Source organism: Vicugna pacos, chromosome 12 (assembly GCF_048564905.1).
Source record: "Vicugna pacos chromosome 12, VicPac4, whole genome shotgun sequence".
In the NCBI taxonomy this organism is placed as follows: domain Eukaryota; kingdom Metazoa; phylum Chordata; class Mammalia; order Artiodactyla; family Camelidae; genus Vicugna; species Vicugna pacos.
The window spans coordinates 2,405,804-2,427,671 of record NC_132998.1 but is presented as its reverse complement, the minus strand read 5'-3'; the positions used below and the strand labels follow the sequence as shown (position 1 = coordinate 2,427,671).

General features: G+C 36.2%; 2 protein-coding genes across 15 annotated transcripts in view; one reads left to right on the top strand and one right to left on the bottom strand.

Moving 5' to 3' along the window:
* Positions 1-21,868, bottom strand: part of TAFA2 (TAFA chemokine like family member 2) — a 528,067-nt gene that overhangs the window by 441,258 nt on the left and 64,941 nt on the right. For 4 of the 8 annotated variants that reach the window (XR_012078767.1, XR_012078766.1, XM_072973858.1 and 1 more), the window contains exons 1-2: positions 16,931-17,055; positions 14,966-15,039 (exon numbers count right to left, since the gene is read on the bottom strand). Coding sequence is in view for 5 of the 8 variants with exons in the window: in XM_072973858.1 (XP_072829959.1) it covers positions 14,966-15,024 (59 nt within the window). In the remaining 3 variants the exon portion in view is untranslated. Of the gene's footprint in view, positions 1-12,300; positions 12,373-14,965; positions 15,040-16,510; positions 16,883-16,930; positions 17,056-17,227; positions 17,251-21,868 lie in introns of those variants that run through there. The other 4 variants (XM_072973864.1, XM_072973861.1, XM_072973859.1 and 1 more) reach the window with 4 other exon arrangements.
* Positions 17,279-21,868, top strand: part of USP15 (ubiquitin specific peptidase 15) — a 109,635-nt gene continuing 105,045 nt past the window's right edge. For all 7 annotated transcript variants that reach the window (XR_012078765.1, XM_006218075.4, XM_006218074.4 and 4 more), the window contains exon 1: positions 17,279-17,412. Coding sequence is in view for 6 of the 7 variants with exons in the window: in XM_006218075.4 (XP_006218137.1) it covers positions 17,324-17,412 (89 nt within the window). In the remaining variant the exon portion in view is untranslated. The remainder of the gene's footprint in view (positions 17,413-21,868) is intronic.

The following is a 21,868-nucleotide window of genomic DNA, read 5'->3' as shown; positions in this document are numbered from 1 at the left end:
ATATCAGGTGGTGACCAGTGCTCTGAAGGAAAAAAAAAAACATGTTGAACATTTGCAACTAATACATTGCAAATCAACTATACTACAATAAAAAATAAGATAAATAAAAGTTTTAAAGGATTTAATTTCTGAATTGTTTCTTCATTTGCATCTTATTTGTTATATAACTTGTTGTTATGAACTGAGTATACTGCTCAATACAAATATGTATTTTGAAGCCCTAATCCCCAATGCCTTGATATTTGGAGGTGGGGCCTTTGAGGGGCAAGTAAGATTAGATTAGGTTATGAGGTAGAGGTCCTCATGATGGGATTAATGTCCTTATAAGAAGAGGAGGAGACATGAGATGGCTCTCTCTCCCTGACTGACTGATTGAACCATCAGCTTTCACCTGTCTTTGGACTGGGACTTAGACAATCTGCACCTTCTCCAGCTTCTCAGGTATTCAGACTCGGACTGAAATTTATAACACTGGCTTTCCTAGATCTCCAGCTTCCAGATGGCAGAACTTCTAAGCTTCTATAATTGCATAAGCCTCTCTCTCTCTCTTTCTCTTCTCTGTAAGTATGTATATGTATATATCTTCTACTGGTTCTGTTTCTCTGAAGACTTCTAATACAGAAATTTGTACTAACAAGTTGGATGCTGCTATAAAAAACACCTAAAAATGTGATAGTAGCTTTGGAACTGGGTAATGGGTAGAGGCTGGAAGAATTTTGAGGTGCATGGTAGAAAAAGCTCACATTGTCAAGAAGGGACTGCTAAAGGTGGCGCTGGTTAGAGCTCAGAAAGCAGAGCTAGAGAGAAAGCCCCCATCCTCTTAGAGAATACGTGAATAATCATGAACAGAATGTTGGTAGAAATGTGGATGATAAAGGCCATTCTGATGAGGTCTCAGATAGAAATGAGGAACAGATTATTGGAAACTGGAGGAAAGTCTATCTTTATTATGAAGTGGCAAAGAATTTGGCTGACTTTTGTTTGCATTCCAGCAAGTTGTGGAAGGTAGAACTTGCAAATGATGAAATTGGATATTTAGGGGAGGAGATTTCTAAACAAAATGTTGAAGGAGTAGCATTGTTCTTCCTGACTGCATATAATAAAATATGAGAAGAGTGATTTGAATTAAAGGCAGAATCATGGAGCAAAAAAGAACCAGGACTTAAATATTTGGAAAATTCTCAGCCTGTCCATGCAAAAAATGAGAAAGTGTATCAGAAGAGAATGCTAAGGGTGTGACCATTCAGTTAGGAGCTTAACACAGGTGTGAACCACAGATGTAATCAGCCACCCCAGCAGCAGCACGGCCGGTTTCAAAGGGAAGGAATGGAGAAGGGAGAAAATGAATGCAGGCTGTCAGACTTCTTAGACTCTACAGGACCTGAACCACAGAGCTATCAGGCTGTGAACACATGCTAGTCCTCAAGACAAGGGAAGAATGGTCCTGAGGGTGATTCAGAGATCATCAGGGGCACCACCTCACTTTCAACAGGCCAGGCAGTCTCCAATGGAGGCCATGGGGTGGGGCTGCCCAGAGCTTTGGGGTCATGACGCCCACTGGCAGAGCTGTGGTACAGACCACATGTTCTCACTGAGCCATGGGGATTATATTGGTACTCTAGTAGATTTGGAGGGCAGAGCATCCAACCAAGACTATTTCCCACCTTAATAGCCAATGGGACTTGCTTTGCTAGAGTTTAACTTGCTTGGGACCCATCAACCATTCCTTCTCTCCTATTTCTCTCTTTTATACTAGAAATGTCTATCCTATGCCTGTCTCCCATTGTATTTCAGAAGCACAGAACTTGTTTGGTTTCACAGGTTCACAGCTAGGGAGAAATTTTTGTCTCAAGATGAATCATACCTTGAGTCTCACCCATATGTGATTTAGATGAGACGCTGGACTCTAAAGTTGATGCTGGAAAAGAGTCAAGACTTTGGGGGCTGTTAGGTGGAGTGAATGTATTTTCCATGTGAGAAGGATATAAATTTTGGGAGCCAGAGACAGAATGCTATGGACCGAATGTTTGTGTCCCTTTCACCTCCCAAATTCAAATGCTGAAGCTCTGACTACCAAGTGTGATGGTATTCAGAAGTAGTGCCTTTAGGAAGTGATTAAAGTTAGAGTAAGTCATGAAGGTGGGGCCTTCATAATGGGATTAAAGCCCTTATAAAAAGAGGAGACAAGAGAGCTCTTTGGCTTGTGAGCCTGTAGCCAGAAGGCAGCCATCTGCAAACCAGAAAAGGACTCTCACTAGAATATAACCATGCTGGCACCCCAATCTTAGACTTCCAGCCTCCAGAACTGTGAGAAATAAAGTTCTGATGTTTAAGCCACCTCCTGTGTGGTATTTTTGTTAAAGCAGCCCATGCCAACTAAGATCCCTACCTATTGAGATTTTAATTTCATTTGCCATACTTTATATTCATAGAAAGTCTAACTGGTTCATTTTTCAATTTGTATTTTTTGTACATTCTACTGTTCTTTAATCATCATTTCTATTCTTTTATATTTAAAATCATTTAAATTTATTTATTTTTATAGACTGAAGATTTTTCCTTTATTTATAGTTTTAAGATACTACTTTTCTCTCTCTCTCTCTTTTTTTTTTTTTGCATATGCTGACTCTTAAATGTGTGGACTGTTTCCTAGTTTATCTTATAATTTTTATGTTATCTTCTGTAGATGGTATTTTTTCTATGGTAGTCAATGAGAGCCAGAGTATGGCAACATTTTAACTGGGAATTTCTCACTTGCTTCTTTCAAATCCCTAGGGGCTTCAATTTCATTACATCAACTGTCTGCATTGAGCAAGTTCTACATTCTCATGTGTGAATGCCTTTTACCCATACATGTGTAATGGTCAAGTATGGGGACAGTTTATACTTATTATTCTTTAATTTTTATTTTTATTTTTATTTTTATTTATGAAAACTGGGAGTTTCTTTTTTTTCATACTTTGGTAACTTTTTGACATAATAACTTAACCAACATTTCTACAGGTTCAAGAAGGATTAGATAAACTATGTTGACAAGTTTCCAGACTCCCAAATTCTTGTAAGATAATTATATTTCATCAGATCTCTGATGCTTTATAGTACTGCATCAGCACTGTGATTTAGATTATTTTGATTCTGTGTAATAAATGAATGTTCTAAAAGAGAAAAACCAGAGCTGCCCTAGAATGACTGAATGAGAAAGGAAAGTTGGCTTAGTTGCCTATAAACAGATAACTGAAAATATAAGCATAAATGACAAGTACAAAGATATATTAAAGTCATCTAATTGATAAGTAAAGTTAATACTGCAGAGATAACAAATAATAAGCACACTGCAGAACAGATCAGCAATTGTAGACAACTTTAATATTACTTTGAAAATCTATATTTGAGGAATTTAAGCCAAGTGTATACTAGCATATCCTACATATCTGACTTCAGACTCAAAGTAAATAACAGGTATTCAAAAAAATGTTGATTGAATTAATGGACGAATAAATGTGTTTTTCTTTTTCATATATAATAGACTTGTGATAGAAAAGCAAATCAGCAAATCAGTGTGGTGGAGTGAAAAACGCACTGGCGTATCAGAAAACCTAGATTCTACTTCTCTGTACTTTATAGATAGATGACTTAGAGCAGGCACTTAACCTCTTTGAACCTCATTTTCCTTATCTATAAAGTGTAAAAATATCTATCCTTGCCACTTTACAAAACTATATTTAGACTAAAACAAGATGAATAAATGAAAACGTTTTGAAAATTATAAACAACCATTCTGTTAGAAAATATTATTTGCACTGAAATAAGTGTACATGGAAATGAGACCCTCTAGTAGCAAAGAGTTTTCCTGCAAGGGACTATATTAGATAGTAGACAGGTTAGGCTACGGCAACAATATGACCCAAAAGTACAGTGCTTTAAGCAAGATAGAAATTTCTCTCTCACCCAGAAGTCCACATATGCAGTCCAGGGCTGACATAATGGCTGACTGATGGAGTTCCACACTCTGTATATCACGTTGTTCTGCCATCCTCAATAGGTGACTTTCAATTTATGGAAAAGGCTGTCCTCTAGCTCTCACTATCATCTCCAATTTCCAGCCAGCAGAAAAGAGGAACAGGAAGGGAGAAATGATATGCATCCTTCCTTTGAAGAACATGAATAAGAAGTTTCATAAATCACTCTTGCTCACATTCTCTTGAACACAACATAACCACATGTATTAGCAAGGGAGATTAAGAAACTATGGTGTGATCCCATGTTCATAAATTAGAAGACAGCACTGTTAAGATGACATTACCCCCAAACTGACCTACAGATTCCAAGCAATCTTTATCAAAATCCCAGCTGACTTCTTTACAAAAATTAAGATAATTCCAATATTTATACAGAATTTCAAGGGTCCAGAATATCCAAAACAATACTGAGAAAGAACAAAGTTGAAGAATGCACACTTCTCAATTTCACAATGTATTACAATGCTAGAGTTATCAAAGCAATGCGATACTGCCATTAGGATAAACATAGAGATAAACAGAATTGAGAGTCTTCACAGTAATGCTAAATTAATTTTCAAAAAGGGTGCCAAGACAATTAAATGGGAGCAAGAAAAATATTCTTCATGCCATTTACACAAACCAGGATGTTTATAATCAAAAAGACAGATAGGAGGGTATAGCTCGGTGGTAGAATACCGGCTTAGCATGTACAAGATCCTGAGTTCAATCCCCAGTATCCCCATTAAATAAATAAATACATATAACTTTTTTTAAAAAGACAGATAATAACAGGGATGGCTGATGATGTGGGGAAATTGGAACCCTCACTGACTGCTAGTGGCAATGTAAAATGATGTAGGCACTCTAGAAAACAGTCTGACAGTTCTTCAGATGATTAGACATAATGTGACCATTTGACTCAGCAGTCCCACTCCTAGGATGGAAACATATATCCACACAAATACTTGCACATGAATGTTCATACAACATTTTTCATAGTAGTCAAAAAGTTAAAACATCCCAAATGCCCATTAACTTTGAATAGATAAACTAAAGGTAATATATCCATACAATAGAATTGTTATTATTACTATTATTATTCAGCAATAAAAAGAAATGAAGAACTGATACATGCTACAACATGGATGAACCTTGAAAACATTATGCTAATTCAAAGATGCCAGTTACAAAGGATCATACATTGTATGATTCTATTTAAATGAAGTGTCCAAATAGGGAGGTTGGTAGAGATAGAAAACAAATTCATGGTTGCTTGGGGCAGAGGGGCTGAGTGGGTGGGTTGCGATGACAGCTAAGGGACGTGGGTTTGGGAGACGGTAGTGACCATATTGTAAAATTGAGGGGATAGATGCACAACTGTGTGAAACACTAAAAGACATTAGATGGTACACTTTATAAGAGCCAAATGTATGGCATGTGAATTACATATCAAAGTGGTTTTAAAAAAAGAAAAAAACATCCTGAGTGGTTGTGTAGCCATGTGTTCAGCTGAAACTTCTATTGCTATGGAAGAAAGGGAGAATATACATTTGGCAACAGCAAGCAGTCTCTGCCATAGGGAGTACTATGACTTTTAGCACGTTTAGCACAATCTCCAATTTGGCAGCAAATCATGTTACATTAATAATGCCCAACATCATTAATACAGTGACTAACAGAATCAGTGTGATATTATAGGAAGAGCAACCAAGTAAGAGTCATGTTATTTGGATGCTAGTCCTGACCCTACCCTTTTACTAGCTTTATGACCTTGGTAAGTCACTTCTCTAAGTATTAAACTGCTCATCCAAAAGGTAAAGATTAAATGAGATGCTAGGTCCACTGAGTTGTATGAACATTTGATTTCAATTCCACAAATATAACTTTCCACAGATCATTTCCTCCCTACTTGTCATTTCAAGAGTCAAGCACTTGGTTAGAGTGTTGCCTTGAACCCCTTTCGTGTATATCAACCACCATAGATATTGTTTAAACAAGTTACCTCTCATTCTCAAATAGCTGATCTTTAATTTTCCTTGTCCTTTCAGGAGTTTGTATTTTACTATTTGAGGTACTGAAAGTGACTGAGAACTTTTCTCCTTAATACTTACTATAGACCCTTAGGGCTGAATTAAATCAGGGTAGCAAATCCAAAACTCTGACTTAAACAGAAAAACATTCAACTACAATTTTAAATATCATTAGTAAAGGAGAGTCCCTGAATTATCTGGCAATAATTTCCAAATAGGAAAATCTTAGTTATAGCTAATCCAAACCCTTCAATTCCATCTGTCTCCAGTTAAGGGAAATGCATCTCTAAATAGCATTCTTCTAGGTGTTTTGCTCTTAAATTTAATTATATTTCATCATTCTTAGCTATTTTAAAGGCCACCTTCATATTGCCATTGTCTCTTGCGTGTTATATGTTTTATGTAATAGTTCACTCATTCGAGGCTCCTTTGAGTCTCATGCTGTATTATTTCTTACCTGTCAAAATATGAGTCCAAAGAGTTAGCTTCGTAAACCAAAACACAGGCACTTCCAGTACTTTTCAGGGAAGTCATGTTTTCAATTTCATGGACCCCCAAGCTGCTCCCTAAGCATGTTGTACTCACAGAAGAGATATGGGTCCAGGAAGAAAAAACCATTTAAACTCATGTGGGATAGGGTGAGGTAGGATAGAGGTGGGTATCCACTGTCACAATACAAAATGCAGAATGTTTAGAAATAAAAAGAATAATTACTAATGCTTTCACTTTTAACATATGTTGTAGTCTCTATAATTGAGATTTGTCAAAGAACTGCTTAACTTCATAAAATCATCTAGGGAGCTTCTAACACTGCATATTCCTAGTTCTAACCTCCTGATTTTCTGATTTGGGAGACAACCAAGAATGTGCTATTCTTACATATCCCCTGCTTTATTTTTACATATATTAAAGTTTGAGGATGACAACAGCCTATAAAAGATCTTTTCCTCCTTTCAGTCTTTCCACAATAAAATCCACTTCTAATCAGATTTTCTTGTGATAATCTTTAAATGCAGTGACAAAGACTATGATACTTAAAAACATAAAGTGAACAAGATTTTTATATAAAGTCTGCAAATTAACACACATTCAAGTTTGCATACAGAAATATGAGTTGTATACTATTTATAAAAAAATTTCATTCCCTCTGTTTAAGCATTATCTAAATAGAAATGAATATAGAAATAAAAATATATACAAATATAAATATCTATATGCCATAGTATGTATTTGTATTACATTTATATTTAACCATTTATGGCTTAATAAATCTTAAATAAAGTCTTTTAATGTAGGCAGTACAACTCTTTTAGCAGAAATATAAATTGCTTTTACATTGTTTACTACAAACATTTATCATCCATTGGTTATATCATTCTTAGCAGTCTATTGTGTTTAACAGAAATACGATTTATCTATTAAAAAAGGAAACCCAATGGATGATAAATGATTAACATAGAGACATCAAATAGAAGAAATCATTGAATATAAAATCAACCTACTGATACAAGTCAGCATTTTTATTAAAAAAATTGTCATAATTTTAAAGAAGGAAAAAAAATCCTAGATGAAGTGATGCCAGTTATAGTACATGAGAGTTATACTAGAGTTTGTTTACGTAATTCACTGAGACTAAATATTCCTAGAAGGCTAGGCATAGAAATTGTTCTACCAAGAACTGATAATCCAGCCTTACAGCTACTACATAATTTTGCTCTTATCACAAGGTCATTGATGAATCCAGGCAAAAGTAATTCAAGAAACCAACCGAAAAAAAACAAAAAAACAAAAGAAGCCAACCTATCTCTTTACATGAATGCTTCCCAAACTGAAGAGCACAAGAATCACCTGTGAGAGTGTTAATATGCAGAATGCTAAACATTATTCCTGATTCACCTACTAAGCCACATATTAAAATGCACCTTAATTGTTTTGTAATACAGCTAATTTACAAACCACATTTTTAGAAATCCTGCCTGAGACTGAAATGATTTTCCCTTTTAACCCTCCAGCCATTAACAGTCTATTGGATAAGTGATATACCAGCGGTGAAAAGGAAGAGCAAATTCTATATTAGTTCCATCATCCCCTTCTGAAGTTCAGGTGAAGATTACATTCTCAGATTCCTTGCTTCCTAATTTAAGGGTTCCTTTTTCTGTGGGGGAGTTCTAGAAGTTAACTTGAGGTGCCAGAGTCTATTCTTGACCAGAGAATGCTATTTCTGTAGCTTTTGAAGACCAAATTTCTCAGTTCATGCTCTTGCATATCATGACAGCAAATATGTAATAAAATCAAAGTTGGTGAAAGTTTCCTTCCTAGTGAATTATCATTTCCCTTAGATGAATCTTTCTATATTTTTAAAAACTGATTTACTCTCTTTAACATAGTTTTAATGTTTTTTCAGATTGAAAAAGTATTCACATCCTTAGAGGCTGTTATTGTTTATTTTCTGAAGTTATTTATGCAATATGAAAACAGAAATCTTACAAATGCAAACCTTGTTAACAGTAGAAGAATTTGGGGGAAATTTCTTTCATTTTGGAAGTCTGACAGTTCTGAACTATCTTTTAATTTTCTAGTTTCTTTTATTTCCACTTCAAGAGGAAAAAATTTGAAATCCATTTTTCTCTGAAAGGGCTAAAAGAAACTGGCTACTGGACAGCTGCATGTAAATCAATGAAGTTAGAACACTCTTTCACATCATACACAAAAATAAACTCAAAATGGCTTAAAGACTTAAACATAAGACAAGATACTATAAACCTCTTGGAAGAAAACATAAGCAAAACATTATCTGACATAAATCTTAGCAATGTTCTCCTAGGGCAGTCTACCCAGGCAATAGAAATAAAAGCAAAAATAAACAAATGGGGCCTAATTAAACTTATAAGCTTTTGCAGAGCAAAGGAAATCATAAGCAAAACAAAAAGACAACCTACGGAATGGGAGAAAATATTTACAAATGATGAGATTGACAATGGCCTAATTTCCAGAATATATAAACAGCTCATGCAACTTAACAACAAAAAAGCAAACACCCAATCCAAAAATGGGCAGAAGACCTAAACAAGCAATTCTACAGTGAAGACATACAAATGGCCAGTAGGCACATGAAGAAATGCTCAATATTACTAATTATCAGAGAAATGCAAATCAAAACTACAATAAGGTATCACCTCACACCAGTTGGAATGGCCAGCATTCAAAAGTCCACAAATGATAAACGCTAAAGAGGATGTGGAGAAAAGGGAACCCTCTTATACTGTTGGTGGGAATGTAGTTAGGGGCAGCCACTATGAAAAATAGTATAGTGATTCCTAAAAAAACTAAAAATAGACTTGCCACATGATCCAGCAAGCCCACTCCTGGGCATATATCCTAAGGGAACTTTAATTCTAAAAAGCATATGCACTCCAAAGTTCACAGCAGCACTACTTACAATAGCCAAGACATGGAAACAACCTAAATGTCCATCGACAGATAACTGGATAAAGAAGTTGTATTATATTTATACAATGGAATACTATACAGCCATAAAAAAGAATAAAATAATGCCATTTGCAACAACATGGATGGACATGGAGATCACCATTCTAAGTGAAGTAAGCCAGAAAAATATCATATATCACTGATATGTGGGATCTAAACAAACAAACAAACAAAAGATACAAACAAATATTTACAAAACAGAAAAAGACTCACAGACACAGAAAACCAACCTTATGGTTACCAGGAAGGAAAGGGGGTGGGAAGGGATAAATTGGGAGTTCCAGATTTGCAGATACTAACTACTATATATAAAACAGATAAACAACAAGTTTCTTCTGTATAGCACAGGGAATTATATTCAATATTTTGTAACTATAATGAAAAAGAATATGAAAACAAATATATGTGTGTATATATATATATGACTGAAACATTACACTGTACACCAGAAATCAACACAACATTGTAAACTAACTATACTACAATTTAAAAAAAAAAGAAATTTGCTGAACAGCACCATTTATATGAACCATTCAAAAGCAGTTAGAGCATTACAGAGTCTAGAAAGTATTGCTTAAAACCACTCAGCTCTTGCTCTATTAAAGCAGTATATTTTCCTCCTTACCTTGATCTGCTTCTGTTTTCCACCAACCACTTTAAGTAGTCAGTAGACCTGGCTTTCATTCTTATTATTAACTTGCCTATGAAGAAATTTCATTTAGTAAGAACTTATCAAGGAACCACTGTCCACATAAAGCTGTACTAAATAGCTTGGGAGATAGAAAGGAAAAAAGGGAGGGAGGAAGGGAAAGAGGAAGAGAATCAGGGCAGAAGGAAAGAAGGAAACAAAGTTTTGACCACATGTATTTGTAATATATTTTGGCTAGCAGTTATATGTATTATCCAGCTCCTATGTGTTTATGGCTCCACTCCCTTCATAAATCATCTTGACCCAATTTCCTCTGATTGTAATACATGAGGTTGCTCTTGCTTCCCTACACTGTTTCAGCGTCTGCATTAGTGAGTCTTTATAGCATTTCTTTTGCATATGCCAAAGAGTATTCTACTACAACTGGTCTAGAAGCTGTTTGTATCTACTATCATCTATCCATGTCTTAATATAATCAGTATAATTTATAAGCTCCAGGTCTCATTCTTGATGGATATTTAATAAAATTTGATGTTAAGAATTTGGCGACATTGCCTAAAAAGTTAAAGTAATCTCATAATCACTGAAGACTTTAGTATGGCTATTATCTTCTATATTGTGTCAGTTTTACAGTTCATTGCTAAAAATATCTTTCACACGTTTGTGAACCAGCAATCCAGAGACTATATCTTACTAAGCCCAATTCCTTACATTATCCATGACATGACACATCTGTGTAGTACTATCGTAGGTCAATGCAGTGGTGAATTTTAGGTCTGAAATATTTTGTCTTGTCTTAATTTACTCAAGGTAGGCTGCTCTGCTACTTACCTGAATGAGTTTTCTATTGATACTGCAACAAGTTACCATAGACTTAGTGGATTGAGACAACACACACGTTTCATTTTACATTTCTCTAGGTTAGAAGTCAAATGCAGATTTCACTGGGCTAAAATCAAGGCATTAACAAGGAAGTGTTTCTTTCTGGAAACTTTAGAGGAGAATTCATTTCCTTGCCTTTGGCAGCTTCTAGAAGCCATCTACATTCCTTTGCTTATGGTTCCTTTATTCCATCTCCAAAAGCCATTCCTCCTTTATCATATTTACCTCTGACTACAGCCTGGAAAGTTTCTCCACTTATAAGGATGTATGTGATTAGATTGCGCCTGACCGGATAATTCAAGATAATCAATCTCCCTATCTCAGGGTCCTTAACCTTAATCAAATCTACAATTTGATTGGCATGTTCTGCCATTTTGCCATGGACCGTCATATATTCACAGGTTCCAGGATTAGGGCATGGACATCCTGGGCAGCCACTGCTCAGCCTTCTGTGCTGTCAGTCCACAGGCAAGATGACTGTAACACATGTATTTGGTCTATTATGTATCTATGTTCATAATTAGAGGACATGCAGAAGCATATGAAAACATTGTTATATCTTAGCCTACTATTGGTTTCCAAGTACATTGTTTTACCCTTAATAATACCTTAAAAGAAAAGACTGTGAGTAAAGCTGGACTTCTAATATTATCCTTCTTAGCTCCTTTAATGATGGAGTTTCTTTGACAGGAGGCACTACTAATTTTAACAGAACTGTTTAAATTACTGCAAAGCAGCCTTGTGATCTCAATGAATTTGTTTAGACATTCAAATTTAGCAGCTGCCCCAGTCTAAGAGGGACAAATATTTTGTAAATAATAATTGCTACTATATATTGAGCTTTGTTATGAGTTTCACATTCATTACTTCATTCCCTTTTGACTGAATTCTATGAAAGAAGTCTATTATTCCTATTTCACAGATGAGGAAGCTAAAGTTTCCAGTACCACAGAATTAGCAAGTAGTAGTGTGGGGTATTCAAATATAGATCTTTCTGATTCTAAACTGTGTAATCTTTCCACTATATTGTATTAAATTTCTGTAAACGTTAAGTAAGTCAAGTTATATATTTCCCTCACATGTCATGAACCCCTCATGCTATAGAAATCACATCTAGTGTATCACACAGTGGTCTTGGGAATTAATAATTTTAGAAATACACAACTGACATAGTCCTAGACAGAAGCATACGGGCTAGCAACAAAAAGTGATTGTAAATATTTTTGTAAAATCACTAGACTTGTTTTACCTTCACTGGTGATATCTTCTAACTTAACTAAAGCTTCTGTGTGGTCTGTAGTGCCCTAGCGCTTAGGGATACCTGGAAGATAACATCATGAAAAATTCCTCACTCAATGTTTATAGCACTCCTAGAACACAGATGTATTCTTTAAGACTTGCCATTATATTGTTCTAAAACTCTTCGTAAGCAGTTGAAATCTTTTTACTATTTAAGCCAAAATGAAGAGAAGGGTTGTCCAAACAGAAAATCTAAATAATTCAGTCCTCTCTTGGGAGGAAACAAAGTTAATCTCTCTGGACTCTATATAGCTGCAGAATCACTGGAACATTACACAGTCCTCTGCTTGACTGTGGATGTGTAGATTTCCAAGATCCAACAGCACAAAAGAAACCATTTTTAAACCCTTGCACAAAACTGATGTAAAGTGAGAATGATCAAGTATATAATGTTAAGATCAATATTTTGTTTAATTTAACTTGTCCTTAAAACAAAAGATCAGCATGTTTGATTTAGCTTTTAAAAGTCCATCCCATTATCATGAAGCTTGGGAAAGGACCCAGAGGCTGCTTAACATTTCTATTTTTTCATGAAGTAGTTCTTTATCATCCTTAAAGTCTATCAATAAATACAACAATATATTCAACCTTGAAATTTGTCAATAACTATAAGCAACAAATAAAACATAAAACAGATTTTCCCTCCTATTAACTTTGATTTAATCTATATCACTCTTGGTTGGCTAGGATAACCTGACTCTTCTTGGAAAAGTTTCCCACCATACAAGCACATTTCATTTTGAAATATCTAGGACCCACAGAATATACCATGTCTATTAAGAATACTTTTTGTTATAATTCTAGATCTATAAGACTATTTGATTTGTTTATTGATTCAATTCAGTTTAGTTCTATGATCATTTAGTGAGTATCTGCTATAAAGTAGGCTGACATCAACCTTCAGAGTAGTGTAAGCGTTCACAATATTTTGTGTGTGCTTCCAAAACAGAGAATGTAAAGTAGCAGCTCGGACTAATTAATAAGTAGACTTCATGCCCATGTTAAAATTAAACTTTCTAGATCCTTTATGGTAGAAGACATAATTTTGTTTGTTCTATTCTGCTTTAATTTAAATAACTTCAGTTAGCACAGTCAGTTCATCAGAGTTCCCGTAACCCCATACCATCTTACAACAGTTTTGCTTCGCCCATTTGCATCAGCTGTATCTAACCCTTGCAAGCATTTGAGTTTCAGCCCCTGGAAGAGTCTAATCACATTATTTTAAATGAGAAAACTAATGCTCACAGAGATTAAGTAACTTGGCCAAGGCTACATATCTAGTTAATGGCACTGAGCCGAGTCAAATCCAAGTATACTGGCCCTTTGTATACGATACTGTATTCATTTCACTACTTTTTATTTCTCCTTATCAAGACCTAACATTTATCTGAAATAAGAAGCCTCTGTGTTGGGTTTTTTTTTTAAGTTTTAAAAACTACATCGGGGCACTTAACAATTTTTATTCATATCTCAAGTTTCAAACTATCATGAACAGATTAAGCACTTTACTATATGCTGTTTTGGTGTTTGCTCTATTCCCCTCACCTCTCCACTGCCTTTTAGCTGTTCAGATAGCTAGTAAAGAGAAAAGGGAGTCATGAAATTATAAAAGGGAGAAGAATGAAAGGTTGACAGAGTTGAACAGGCATGGGGGAGTGGGGAGTTATCAGAGGGAATAACTGTAGAGGAAGGACAAGGAAGAAGGAAAAAGTGAAACAGTGGCTCCTGAAGACCATAGATAGGAAGAGTTGAGAAATAAAGACAGCTAGGTCATCAATCATTGTTCCTTTAGGGGTTGTGCTGATTCTAGCAGATTTTTCCATAGGCTCCTGGAGCCAGCAAGAAACAGAATTGTGAAGTATGCAAAGCTCCTCTTGGAAGTCTTTGTACTTTCTTGCAATCAGCTCTCTTAAAAAACGCAAGGCTTTTTCTTCTTTCTCTGGTCCATCTCAGGGTGAAAACCAGCTCTCATTTGACACCTTAGTTTTAAGACTTACTCTCTCCTGCAATGTTGACATTTGAAGTCCTCTTCATAATTTTTGAGTATAAGAATCTTTCTGAAAGGGATCATTTAAACATTGGTGAACAAAGAGGAAGTTATCTGATGATCAAGGAATCCGGCCTTTTTGTAAGGTGCACTTTATTCATATCAAGCCTAATTTCTAAAGTACTCAGCATACCCCTTTCCCCTATTTAAAGCCCTAGGGTAAATTTCTAATGGATAAGAAAGGTGCAGAGAACCTGAGAAGGTAATGATGATCAATAGCCAAATGGTACATTTTCATAAAGTTTATTAAGGGAAGCATCAATGAAGACACTCATTCCAAAGAAGCAGAGGTAACCTCTGGCTTATATTCAATTATTTGTGCAATTCAAGGGAAAATAACATTTCTCATCAATTATCTACTTAGTTATTCAGTAGAGAAAATAGATATTCAGGAGCAGACTTTAACCAATTTAGTTTTTATAAACAGTGTCTTATTTCTCTTCATAATTGAGAGTAGAAGCATTAAGTAAAATAAGCAGAATTTCCAAAAATTAGTAAACCAAGGTCACTAGAAAGTTGACTGCTATAATCAAAATCATAAAGTTCATTAGAAAAAATAAAAACTTACCCAAACCTTCTAGATTCTGGAGCTAGACTGCTTGGTTTCAAATTTGGGTTCTGCCACATGCCTCAATTCCTCATCTACAAAATAAGAATAATAATATCTACCTTGTTATGAGGATCAAGATAATACTTTAAAGTCTTTAGAACCTGGCTTGGCACTTCATAAGTGCTTGCTAAATAAAATACTCTAACTACTATTCTTTCTTGTCTCTGAAGCCAACTTTAGTTAGGTCTACAAAATGACTTCATAAACCTGACATATAATTCAAGCTGATATTGAACTTACACATCTATATCTATATCATTGCCTTGAACATGGTGCAAATGAAGAAAAGGTTATCATACTTTGTTGCAAGGATACAGGTTTCAACATATCAAAAATACACTTTCTCCGAAGGGAGACTGGACAGCAGAGTGTGCATGAGGCATCACTTCTCTATTATGTTATGTTTACAACATAATGGAGAGTATGTTTGCCTTCAAAGTCCGCAACTTTTTTTTCCAACAGCTTTATTGAGATATAGTTTACATACTATTACAACTCATCCTGTCAACAGTGAACATTAGCGTTTATTAAGTAGTTATTAAGTCCCAGGTAATAAGAACACATTGTTTCACTTAATCTTCACAAAAATTCTTTAACATAGATATCACCATTCCCAATTTAATGACTAAGCTAAAAGTTAAGTACTTTGCAGCTAGAGGCTGAGGTGAGGTTTCAACTCATGTTCTTATGACTCCACTGTTCTTCACATATCATGCTGCCTCTGGAAAATTACTTAGTTCTCTTTCAGAGGTTAGGTGGGAAGGGGGAGAATATGACCCTTTGATGGTGCCCAAAGTTAAACTAATTTTTTAACTTGCAGAAGAAAAGTCAAATAGTGTAAGAAACAGCAGTAACTGGAAGCTGTTCTCAGACTTGCAAATCAAGGATGACACAATAATGCAAAATAGTATTATTGCAAAGAAAATAAGCAATCATAAGGCTGATACGCACAAATTATAATGCCAATATACACTACCTCAACTTGGAAGGGTACAGTACTTCTTACTAGCATATTACTCCCATTTAATACATTCCCACCAAATGGACAGAGGTTGAAAATGAGTAAACAAGAGAGATCATGCAGGAATTCTTATCCATCTTTCAGACTTTTCACTTCAAGTTATCTTTAGTCGAATCTCTGGACATCTTCATGCTTGGAAATATTTAAGCAGTTTCGCCGCAATTCATTTATTAAACAAATTATTTAGGTGGTTCTTAATTGTTAGGCAGCACTGTGCTAGCCACCAGGTGTACAAAGGTTGTTGGGTTTGGGGGGGGCTTGTTTTTTAATTAATCTGATTCAGCCCAGTTTACATGTTAGCTCAGGCTTTCCTAAGGAGAGGTAATGAATGTACTACAGTGGATAGACAGCCGGTGGGCTTTGGCAGCTAGGTTACAAACTTGCCGCTCCACATACTGTGTGACCTCGGCATTTGGTTTCTGAGAGACTCGATTTCCCCATATATAACATAATTGGCTTCAAATAATAGCTGGTCTTATTACCTAGTTTCAGGTGTACACATCATGGGAAGACGTGGCTATGAAAATGTTACTTTATAACATCGAGGAGAAAGGGTTTATCTCACGCTTTTTCCCCTTTGGTACCCGGTACTATTCGATACGTATTTTACACCCAGTTCACCGAAGAACTGGAACGTGTTTTCACTGCAGTTTAGCTGTCTGGGTGTGCCTGGGGAGGCGTCACAAAGAGCCTATAAAAGGTCTCCACCTACAGGAGTAGGAGCGCAAGAGGGAGGCAGGAAGGGCACTGCGGCTAAGCGTTCGGTTTCGGACTGTTCTCTGTTTGGCCCAATATTCCCCGCGTTTAGGTTCTGCGACTCGCAACGAAAAGACGCGAGTCACGGAGCTGTTAAAATTTTCTGCCATATTTTAGCCGTCCCCACGCCCCCCGCCCCGCCTCACCCTCAAGCGTGAGTGAAAGCACAAATAAGGGTTTTCAGGCGTCTGTGGGAAAGAGGGAGGGGAAGGCAGAAGTCGAGGATCGACGGGGCGGTGGCTCCCCTCAAGCGACAGAGGACCGAGGCCCCAGAGAGGAGAATTAAAACCAGGCGGTCCCGGGCCGGTGGACGCCAAGGAAAGCCGCTGGACAGGCGGGGGCCGATGGGGGGCAGTCGACCGCGGCGGCGCTCTCACTCCACCCGGGGCCAACGCTTGTCCGGAGGCGCGCCCCCCCTCCCTTACGTCTCTTTTGGTTTCGACCTGCCGGCTGGGCGGGGCCGCAGGACGCCATTCCCACAATGCTCTGGGGCGTGCCGCCGCCGTCGCTGCCGCCTCCGCTACCGCTAGTGGAAGAAGATGGCGGAAGGCGGAGCGGCGGATCTGGACATCCAGCGGTCTGACATCGCGACGCTGCTCAAAACCTCGCTCCGGAAAGGGGACACCTGGTGAGGGAAGGGGGCTGAGGTGGCTGCGGTTGCCCGAGGGTGGTGGAGAACTGGGCGGGAGCTGCGGGCTGGTGTCTTTCGCGGGTGACAGGTGCGGGCAGGTCCGGCGGCGGCCGCCTCGGGCAGCAGGATTTTGGCCGCTCCGGAAAGGCTGGGGCAGAGATTGGACCCGAAATGAGGGCCACGGTTCGTGGCTCGTCGGGGCACGCTGAGAGGCTTGAGGGGAGCGGCGGCGACGGCTCGTGCAGTTCTCTTCGTCCTTCTTCCTCTTACAGTGCCGCTCCCACCTCGGGCCTTCCCAAACGATAGGTTACAGTCGTTCTGTGTGAGTCTCTTAATGTTTGACAGGTCCTGGTTCCGCGGCTGCTCACGATCTCATCCACTTTACTTCTTTAGTCATTTCCTTTCCCGGCATTGTCGGCATCCAAGTTCCCTATTCTGATTCTCGTATTCTTCCGGGAGGCGGCTGCAGGATGTTTGCGGTCCGTACTACACAGGTGGCATGTGTCAGGGCGCCACTTAAGAGAAAAGAACCTTAGTTTTTAGTTCCTTGTCAAAAGGAGGGAGAGGAGTAGGCAACCTTAGGCTTCTGAGTGATACCACGTGGCCTTGCGCTTTAGTGGAGGCTTGATAGACGCCGGCAGCGTTTCGCTTAGAAGTGCAGCCCTTCCCTCCTGCTTGAAGGATAACATAGGCCTGCAAAAAGTAGATAAGTCCACCTGAGGCTTTAGCATTTGCTAACAATCAAACTTATAAATATATTTGTAAGAGTGTACTTAAAATGCTGAAGGAAATATTTAGAGATTTTAATATTTGTGGGCCATGCCAAGTGGTATCCAGAATAACTTCAGGATGTGAATATGTAACAGAGTGTTGTGTTTTATTAGGAAGGATAAAGTTGTCCTTTATTATAATAAAGATTATTTTCTCTTCCCATCGTCACCATAACAGTGGTATATAATTCACAAAATGTTTTTTCATTTACTCAGTATGGCTTAGTGACAGCAGTGTAAAATTTAGACCTGAGTTACCTTAGCTTTCCACTACTTAATTTGCGATATGACTTTGAGGAAAGTTAATTTAAATCATTGCGCCTCAGTATCTTCATCTCTGAAATGAACAAGAATAACATCATTATAGGGGATTATCCTAATGAAGTAGTCTAAAAGATTTTTTGTTTATGAGATAACATTAAATTATAGTTACCTTCTTATCACAGCCATTTCTGATAAAATGTGGCATTAGGATCATTTTCAAGTAAGCTAGTAGATGGCAGACTTGGGACTTGAATTTAAATACTTTGATCTAAGTCTTGGTACTTTTTTCTTACATTGTTAGGATGCATACTATGTTTATATGATAAAAATCTCTGAGGGTGTACGCATATACTTGTTGCATTACAGCAAAAAGTATGATTTAATAATTGTTGTTAATATTGGAGTGTCTCTAAGATGTTTATTACTGCGGGGAAATTGGACATTTCCTAGGACATGTATGTTTTCCTTGGCCTGTGGATTGTTAAAGATGAAATCAATCCTTGCTTCTTATTGTTTGTTAAAGAACACTTTAAAATTCCTAATTCACCTTGCATATTACCTCATAAAAAGAGTAATGTGAATTTCCACAAAATAGAAATGACAATTTAATTTTTATGGATATTCTTTCTAATTCAATTTTAATTTTGGTATGCTGAGTAATAATTGGTATTGTTGACACTACAGGATGATATAAGCAGAATGTGTATTGTGAGTCTTAAACTTTAAGGTTTAGCATTTTTGCTTTTTTGACAGTTACTATAAATTACTTTAAATATCTGTTTAAAAGAGTTAATACAGGAAGTCCATAAATTTGAGTCATTTCAATGCTTTCATTTTAAAGAAAAGGAAAGAGAGGCCCAGATATTTAGGTAATAGCAGAATGTGCAAATTTTTATCCTCAAAGTTGATTTCCTCCGTTGATTTCCCCTCTTATTTAAAGGAAAAAAGTGCAGAACAGGATGGTACAGAGATACTGCAGAAGCCGGTTTGTATGTGAGCCAGTTTACTTGCAATTAGCAGGTGAAACCTGTCAAAAAAGGAAATAATATAGAGCAAAATTTGATTCAGAGTTTTAAGGAGAATAATTTGATAAGTACAAATTTGATAATATATTCATGAGTATGGAATTGGTAAAGATATTTAATAATTTAGTTGTAACTTGGGCTTAGGTTTTTGGAACTCATTAAAATTTGTTAAAAAGTTATTTCTCTTTTTAATGCCTTTTTAAAGAGTCTTTGGTTTAGTCATTTATGGGTATTTGGACAAATCCTGTTTGTTTATAGCTGACATGGGCTATATGCAGCATGAAACATTGTCTTGGTATATGTATGTAACCATCTTGGAAAGACTGGTTGGACTACTGAGAAAAAATGATAAGCTTACCACTAGTTTATTATTGAAAATTTAATACTGATGGTTGATGTTATAGTCAAATACATTCAAATGAATACATTTCATTAATTAGATTGTAAGCATTTTGCAGCTAAGGACTGCCTCTTAGTACCCTGTTAATTAATGCTAACACCTGGGCAAGGTTAAAGATTTGATTCTATGTGAATACTAGGATTTACTTATTTGTAAGTAGTGAATGATTTTTATCTGCAAAATGACATTCTAGAGATGAAAACAAGTTACCTGTGTCTGAGATGAGGAGGAACAAACCTTATGATATGTTTGGTACTAAACTTTATAGTGACAAAAAAGTCAAAATTGATACAAGAGAGTTACACCTTTTTTAAAAAGTTGGGTTTAAAAGAAACACAAATCTGCTTTAGGAGTAAAGCAGTGGTCTTATAGTGCTGTTTCTTGATCTGTGTTTCAGCTCCAGGGAGAGATTCAGAAAACCATGAACAAGACTTAGAATTTAGGAACTATAGAAAAGGGGTAAAGGAACTAGATGTTTAGCTTAGGATAAATGAAAGATAACTTAATCTTCAGATAAATGGTGGGTTCTCCTAATGAGAGAAAAGGAAAATTTGTTTAAAAGTACACTGCATGTAAGTGTATTAGGGATGAAGGAACCTAATTGAAGGGGATGGATGATAGTTAAATGAATAAGTTACAAAAACAAGTTGTGGGTTATGAAATACTGTCTTTGGTGATTTCTTAAAAATAGACTTATAAATAAACAGATGACTATAAATCACTAAAATTACTGCTTTATTTCTCCATTTTTATTAAAGTTATTCATCTACCAATCATTTTCACCCAGTTTTATGTTGAAGTATATTCAGAGCTAACTTTACAAATTAAATTTTGCATGTCATTTTTGTATAAATCCTAATGAGTTTAGTAGGTTTAAGGTAACTTTGGAGAGTAACTTTAATTTGTATTTGGAGTCATTCAAAATCTGTATGACATTTTATGCCAAAAAATCAGATTAGTCAGGTTTTTAGATAGGAGAAACATTGATTTCAGTTTTATAGTTTTCCTTTGATTCCTATTCTTTTACTTAGAAGTCTTTTGAGGATTTTATTTTATATAGTCCCTTATGTTTGTATAACTCTGTTTTAAACTGACAGAAAATAATCTTTAAAAAATCAGTTAAGAGTGTAAATGGACATTATTAATCAATATGAACTCCAAATTGTTTAGTGTGTGCTTGCTAAGAAAGTTTGTACATTACTGTACTGTTAAATTAACTTTAGCTGTGTCAAAGTGTTTACCACTAAAATGGAGTAGATATTACATCATTTGCAGGAAATGAAACCAGAAAGCAAAACTGGTTTTTAGTGTTGGTGAAGATAAGGACAAAAATAGTGACATTAAAGCAAATTTTTCACATTTTAGTTGCTTAAAATCAAGAAAAGGAATTTTTCTTAATTTAATCATTTTCATAAGTTTTTAAGTCATTTTAAGTTGTTAGTGAAACCAAAATTAATGTACCCTATTTGGCCAAGGAGATCCAGAGCTTTAGTCAGTGATTTCATTTATCTGCTTAGTGACATTCAGGCTTTATATTTTTTTTAATCATTGCCATTTTTTTCATTAGCACACAAGATATTAAATAGGTGGCCTTTTTACAGAATAGTTTTGTGACTCTTGCTTGCATATAAATATAATAAGAAAAAATTAGTTTGTCATTCTCTGACCTATCATACTACATTTAAGAAAACTGTGTTAGGTACTATTTAAGTATTTACATGTATTAACTTATTTACTCATCACCACAGTTCTAGGGCACTAGAATGTGAATGTGCTATAATTTGCCAGAATAGGAATTTGCCTGGATAGGCTCAAAGAGGTGTTCACACAGAGATATATCTGGGATTTGAACCCAGGTAATCTGGGGTTTAATTCAGACCTTAAAATTACTGTACTGCATTTCCTCTTAGTTTAAAGATACATTTTAAAATGTACTTCCATTTAAAATGTACATTCTTTTTTCTTTAAATGGAGTCTGTTTTATATTTAGCGGC